Genomic DNA, 6437 nt, shown 5'->3' on the forward strand with positions numbered 1-6437 from the left:
CTCAGTTTAAGTGTCGGTTGCGTTTGGATGTTGAAATGAGTTGAGTTAAGTTGAGTTGAGATGATAAAATATTGTTAGAATATTATTTTTTAATATTATTATTATTTTAAGATTTGAAAAAGTTAAATTATTTATTATATTTTATGATGAGATTTGAAGAAATTGTTGAGATGAGTTGAGAGATGTTTGTCATCCAAACGATAAGTCAATATATGTACAACATTTCACTAAAAAAAAAACCTGATTTAAAAGCAATTGACCGGTGGGTCCCTGGTGGTTGGTGCTGTTGAACAATCAAGCTGTTTAAAGGTCAAGATCCAAGACGCTTCCCAACCCCGACGGCAGCCGTACCATTGCGAAAACTTTTAGGCCATCTGTTTCTCTGCTGTACTAAATTCCTCACTAACGCGTCACGAAAACGAGATCAGTTTCTCATCAATCCTGACTGCAGCCTTTGATGACGCAAGTGGATGGGCCTCATGATAATCGGAACTTCCTCTTCATGCATTTTGGTAGTGCGGCGTTGTACCGTATCAATACTCTTCACCTTCCTCTTCCCTCGAAACACGAACACACGAGTCAACTCGTACGTGCGATCATTTCTCTCTGAATTTCAATGCCCTCTCTCTCTCTCTCCCTCTTCCATGTATACGGTATACTCGCATCTATAATCACACACTTTTTTTAACTTTGCAACTCTCTCCTATCTCTCTCTCAAGGTATTCACTGATCGTATGCAATATACCATAACTCTAGAAGCTCCAAGCTCTTACTCTCTTCGCTAAAAGCTCAAAGCGGCACATTCAAGAACCTTCCTTACTCTGTGGCTCAGATCTTGGACTTACTGCTTCAGACAATGAGGTGATCCATGTAATCTTATTCCTTTCGTTCCTCTATTCCTTTTCTTTGCTATCCTTTGTTTGCTAAATATGAAGAATGTTAATTTATCAGTATAAAATGGTGACTTCTTAGGGTTTGTAACCAACGTGTACTGCTTCTTGGATCATCAGTTGTGAAAGATTTCTCAACTTCTAGATAATGTTAGAATAGCTTGTAACTGAGGATCGGTGTGTCGTTGTAGCTTACTTGGTCTCCGAGAAAACAAACGAGCAAAATAGAAATGCATAAATCAAAATTTTGAAACCGTGAGAGTTCCATTACTTTGTTGAGTTAATACTAACAGGGACAAAGCGATGTCTTATTTATCATGTGGTTGGTTTCGTTGTGAATTTTCTTTGTTTGGCGGCCGAGAAAATGCAGTGAAAGAAAACCTACTGAAATTCATTGTGATCACCATTATTTTTGCTCCTGAGAGTGTTGAAAGGTGTCAGTTTCTTCCATTTATCGGCAGACAAACGGATGGCTATAGTTTTTGACGATATGGTCTACTTGTGTAGCTTCTATGTTGCTTCAGGTGCTAAGTAACAGAGGTCTTCTTTTCCTTAACATTTAATTCAATACTCGGTAATTTTAGGCTCTGTTTAATTCCTGAGAAAATGCAAGAGAGTTAAAGCGATTAGTTGTGAATCTCTCTGAATGCTTTAAGATCTTGCAAAGAATGGGGAAAGAAAATCAGATACTGCTGTTTGGCTAGTTAAATTGAGGTTACCTTTACACTCGGGAAAGTTTTGGACAAGATATATATCTATTGCTTTTTTAATACTTCTTTTTTTCTTCATGTAGAATCATTCCTCAAAGAGCTATAACAGAACATACTTGTTGAGTATCTTTTGGTGTCTAAGCTTCATTCAATTGTTTGAAGAGGTGCCCTGCTTATGTTGAGTAATAGATAACTATTCAAAACATGTCATTCAATCTTTCTGGTGAAGTAATATAGTGGCAGAAATCAATGGAGGAAAGCAGCAACAGAGGGGATTTTAGACAGTCACCATTGAAATCAGGTGGTGGTTTGAAGTCTACATTGTCAGGAAGGTTGACTCCCCGGAGTTCTCCTGCATTTCGTAGATTGAACTCTAGCCGAACTCCACGAAGAGAAGGTAGAGGTGGTGGAGGTGGTATACAATGGTTTCGAAGCAATCGTTTGGTGTATTGGTTGCTACTGATTACTCTCTGGGCTTATCTTGCATTTTATGTTCAGTCCAGGTGGGCTCACGGTGATAACAAGGAGGCATTTTTGGGTTTTGGAAATAAGCCGAGCAATTTTGATCAGAATTTAGACACAGAGCAGAATCTGCAAAGGGATTTGATTGTCAAAGACAATAGCTTGGCATTTGATAATGGGACTAATAAAATTCATGATGAAGATATTAAAACAATAGATGTGGTTTTGCCCAAAAAGGGAAATGTTGTTTCATCAAATAGAAGTAGAAAATCAAAGAAGAGAAGTAAAAGAGCAGGACGTAGTTTGCATGGTAAAGTGCATGGTAAACAAAAGACTGCAGTGGACATTGAAGGCAATGACTTAGAGGATCAGGAACCAGAAATTCCAAAGAAGAATTCTTCTTATGGGTTGCTTGTTGGTCCATTTGGCTTGACAGAGGATAGAATTTTAGAATGGAGTCCTGAGAAGCGTTCTGGAACCTGTAACAGGAAGGGAGACTTTGCGCGCCTTGTTTGGTCTAGAAGGTTTATTTTGATATTCCATGAACTTTCAATGACTGGGGCTCCAATTTCAATGATGGAATTGGCAACAGAGCTTCTAAGCTGCGGAGCTACGGTTTCTGCTGTAGTTCTTAGTAAGAAGGGTGGGTTGATGTCAGAACTTACTAGGAGAAGAATCAAGGTGCTTGATGACAGAGCAGACCTCAGCTTCAAAACAGCCATGAAAGCAGATCTTGTCATAGCTGGATCGGCAGTTTGTGCATCATGGATTGGTGAGTGCAATTTGGCAGTATACACTGTATAGTTTGTAAAATATGTTATTATTTATGCTGATATGAAGAAAGTTAAAGGTGAGAAACAAAGTGCATCAGCATGATTCATCAATTAGACCTATATATGAATCTTTTTATTATTTACTCGTGAAAAAGATCCTGTTATTAGCACTGAAATGTTACTTGTTTGCATTATTAACCATATGCAGGCATGCTATTTGCTTCTGTTTGCTGCTTGCTGCACTCTTCGGATGCTCTTAAAACGCAGAATTGTTCTGCTTTATAATTACGAGTATCTAAACGCTCTTTTGAGGCTCTTGAAATGCAGATTAACTTTTTTTCTTAGTTTTTGAAACAATTGTCATGCCTCTGATACGTGTAAGGTCAGACGGTCTAAAAAACTATTGAGTATTACAAATAAAAAATGACAATAGGGACAAAATCGTGCCATTCTAAAGTTAACTAGTCTTCTTTGCAAATCAAAAATAGCATTTTTTTAAAGGGTTCTATTTTACTGCCATGTCTTTGTCATGGTTTAACGTTATCCTGCTTCAGCTAAAGACAGTCTGCTTAGTTCCTATGACGATTGAGTAACAACACCATGTAATCTCAAGTGTAGACGATTTGTTTGAAGAATCATTGGCTTCTTTTGCATGTACCCCATGTTATGAGTATAAATAAAGATTTTTATTTAGTTGTTTGTTTATTTGTTTCAGAACAATATATTTCTCATTTTCCGGCTGGTGCCAGCCAAGTTGGTTGGTGGATAATGGAAAACCGACGAGAGTACTTTGATCGGGCAAAAGTTGTCCTTAACCGAGTCAAAATTTTAATTTTTCTGTCTGAATCACAGTCTAGACAATGGCTAAACTGGTGCGAAGAAGAGAATATTAAACTGAGATCTCAACCTGCACTTGTTCCTCTCTCTGTTAATGATGAACTGGCTTTTGTTGCTGGTATTGCATGTTCACTTAATACTCCATCTTTCAGCACCAAGAAGATGCAAGAGAAAAGGCAGCTGTTGCGAGATTCAGTCAGAAAGGAGATGGGGTTGACAGATAATGATATGCTTGTTATGTCTCTGAGTAGTATAAATCCTGGAAAAGGCCAGCTCTTGCTTCTTGAATCAGCACGTTTGCTGATTGAACAAGAATCTTTGGACAATGCTTCTAATATAAAAAATCCAGTCAATATAGGCCAAGACGAATATAACTTATCTAAAAGGCATCATATAAGAGCTCTGTTTCAACATTTTAATGATGTTGGAGTGTCCTCAAATGAATTGCCTGCTTCAAATGAGTCCTTTTTCAGGTTGAAGTTATCCAAGAGGAAAAGCTTGCAGTCACATGGTCTCTTCACCTCTGTTAATGACACAGATGCTGTGAACTTTTACATCTCCCAAGGAACAAGGAAAATGTTGTCTGACAGTAGAGGAACACAGGAACATGCACTTAAAATTCTTATCGGGTCTGTTGGATCTAAGAGCAATAAGGTGCTTTATGTCAAAAGACTTCTAGGATCTTTATCCCAGCATTCAAACTTGTCAAAGTCAGTGCTCTGGACTCCAGCAACCACACATGTAGCATCACTTTACTCTGCGGCAGATGTTTATGTCATAAACTCCCAGGTGATCAACCTTCGTGGTCCTTTAGTGATTCTAGTCAATAGACAGTGGTCGTGGTTCTACATAATTTTTTCAAAGCTTTGTTTATGTTTTTTATGTTTCAATTTATGCTGTCGGGTTTAAAATACTAAGCTTCAGATATGTCCCCTGCGTCACTGGATACAACCAAAGGATTTTGTTTGCATTAATATCTAGAGGAGTTCTGGCTAAAACTTGAGTGCTGCTAGGTGGTATCTGTAGTCTGATGTGTTTTTTTTTTTGGTAAACAAAATTTTATTGATTATAAGAATAGACGAGAGCCCAAGTACACGGGGTATATACAAGAGCATCACCGATGCATGCTAGTCTATGTTGTAATTATGTGTTGAAAATTTTACTTGCATTCATCTTTACCAAATAAACGTATGTGATAACTGACCAAGTGCTTATATATGAAGCTCACATTTCACAGAATTCAAAAAAAATTATTTGATTCATGCCTCTTAATCATTTTTATGATTACACGTTAAATATAAAACACAAGATAATCTGTATAATTCTGTACAGGGATTGGGAGAAACATTCGGGAGAGTGACAATTGAAGCAATGGCATTTGGTCTTCCGGTAAGAGAACCAACTTGTTTTTTCTTCCTTTTATTTTTGCGAAAAAAAATAGGCCTTGAAGTATGGTGTTATTTGTTCTTGTCTTGCTAGTTTACCTTCACTTGTTAAAAAGAAAGATTATCTACACTTGCAGAACTTAGACATGCTATCTTTGCTGACATTCTAAAACCCACATGATGCTTATAATCCTCTATCTCAAACATCATTAAAATTTGGGATTATTAATCGTTAGAGTCAAAGCTTCTCACATGTCCTCAACGTGCAACTTCTGTGATAAAACGTGAGGCATCTATTGGATTATTAGAATGGTTAACTGATTTTGATTTTCTTCCCAAGAACTGCTTTACTTTGATAATGTAGCATCAGAACAATTCGTAATGTTTTAAAAACATTACAAAACTCGGACTATTCCCAGTGTTTGCTTATAAACCATTTTCTACCACTTACATATCTGTTGACAATTTAATCAATGTTCATCGACATTGCAATTATTTATTTGATTTGTTTATTTGTACATCTGTGCGCATGTGCTTGTTCATTTATTGGAGATGCTTTATATGGGAAGCGATCTCTCACTTTGGCAAGTCGTGTGTAAATGATTGAGACTGTATATTTCCTATTCAGACATTTTACAAGGGATGAATCTTATTTACTGGACCTGGGTTGTCAATGGACATGCTACAGCTGATATCACAACGAGAATGTAGTTCTTATTGGTGTTGACTTATCATTTTATCTTCGTAGTTGACTAGTTATGGAAGTTTCGTGGAGACTATTTCTCGTACAAGTGATCTTATTTAGATAGAATAAAATCATTGATGGGATCTTGTAGACATTTAGGTGAAAGATAAGCTGTCCCCCATGTCTTAGGGGCGTTGGTTAATGTTGCTTGAGAAGCAATGTACGGGATTGAGACCAACAGGTCTTGACAACGATATTTCATTTTTATGGAGCAGGTGCTTGGTACAGACGCCGGGGGCACAAAAGAGATCGTCGACCACAACTTAACGGGTCTTCTTCATCCTCCGGGGCGTCCAGGAACTCATGCCCTTGCTCGAAATCTCCGGTTTTTGCTTGAAAATCCATTGGCAAGGGAGCAAATGGGGAAGGAAGGAAGGAAGAAAGTAGAGAAAATGTACTTGAAGCGGCACATGTACAAGAGATTTGTAGAGGTTCTCGTCAATTGCATGAAAACCAAATAACATTTACCACCGAGACATTCTCAATTATTTTATTGGTTTTTGAATATCAGAGGGTGCTGTGGATATTAAAAATTTGTATACCCTTCCTGAATTGATTTTACAGATGACTAGTTCTGGGATATTCCTCAAGAAATGAAGAGGCTTTTGACCAATCAAAAGTTGTTCAGTTTCACT

At 37.5% G+C, this 6437-nt stretch overlaps 1 protein-coding gene across 2 annotated transcripts; it reads left to right on the top strand.

Moving 5' to 3' along the window:
- The first annotated feature begins 424 nt into the window (after positions 1 to 424).
- LOC109009762 lies at positions 425 to 6437 on the top strand. Of its 2 annotated transcripts, XM_035692335.1 has the most exons (6): positions 425 to 586; positions 720 to 861; positions 1684 to 2834; positions 3551 to 4461; positions 5005 to 5061; positions 6018 to 6437. In XM_035692335.1, exons 3-6 carry the CDS (start codon positions 1850 to 1852, stop codon positions 6261 to 6263), a joined length of 2199 nt encoding a protein of 732 aa, XP_035548228.1. In that variant the 5' UTR covers positions 425 to 586; positions 720 to 861; positions 1684 to 1849; the 3' UTR covers positions 6264 to 6437. The 2 variants fall into 2 exon arrangements, with proteins under 2 accessions (XP_035548228.1, XP_035548229.1); XM_035692336.1 differs by lacking the exon at positions 425 to 586 and having other exon boundaries at positions 597 to 870.

The sequence above is a fragment of the Juglans regia genome, chromosome 7 (assembly GCF_001411555.2).
Source record: "Juglans regia cultivar Chandler chromosome 7, Walnut 2.0, whole genome shotgun sequence".
NCBI classification, from domain to species: domain Eukaryota; kingdom Viridiplantae; phylum Streptophyta; class Magnoliopsida; order Fagales; family Juglandaceae; genus Juglans; species Juglans regia.

Bases quoted from the DNA above. Each gene is read 5' to 3' on its own strand.
- LOC109009762 (XM_035692335.1), top strand. From the start codon at position 1,850: ATGGAGGAAAGCAGCAACAGAGGGGATTTTAGACAGTCACCATTGAAA. The intron at 2,835-3,550 runs GTGAGTGCAATT...TATTTGTTTCAG, and splicing joins AGTTTGTGCATCATGGATTG to AACAATATATTTCTCATTTT. The intron at 5,062-6,017 runs GTAAGAGAACCA...TTTATGGAGCAG, and splicing joins CAATGGCATTTGGTCTTCCG to GTGCTTGGTACAGACGCCGG.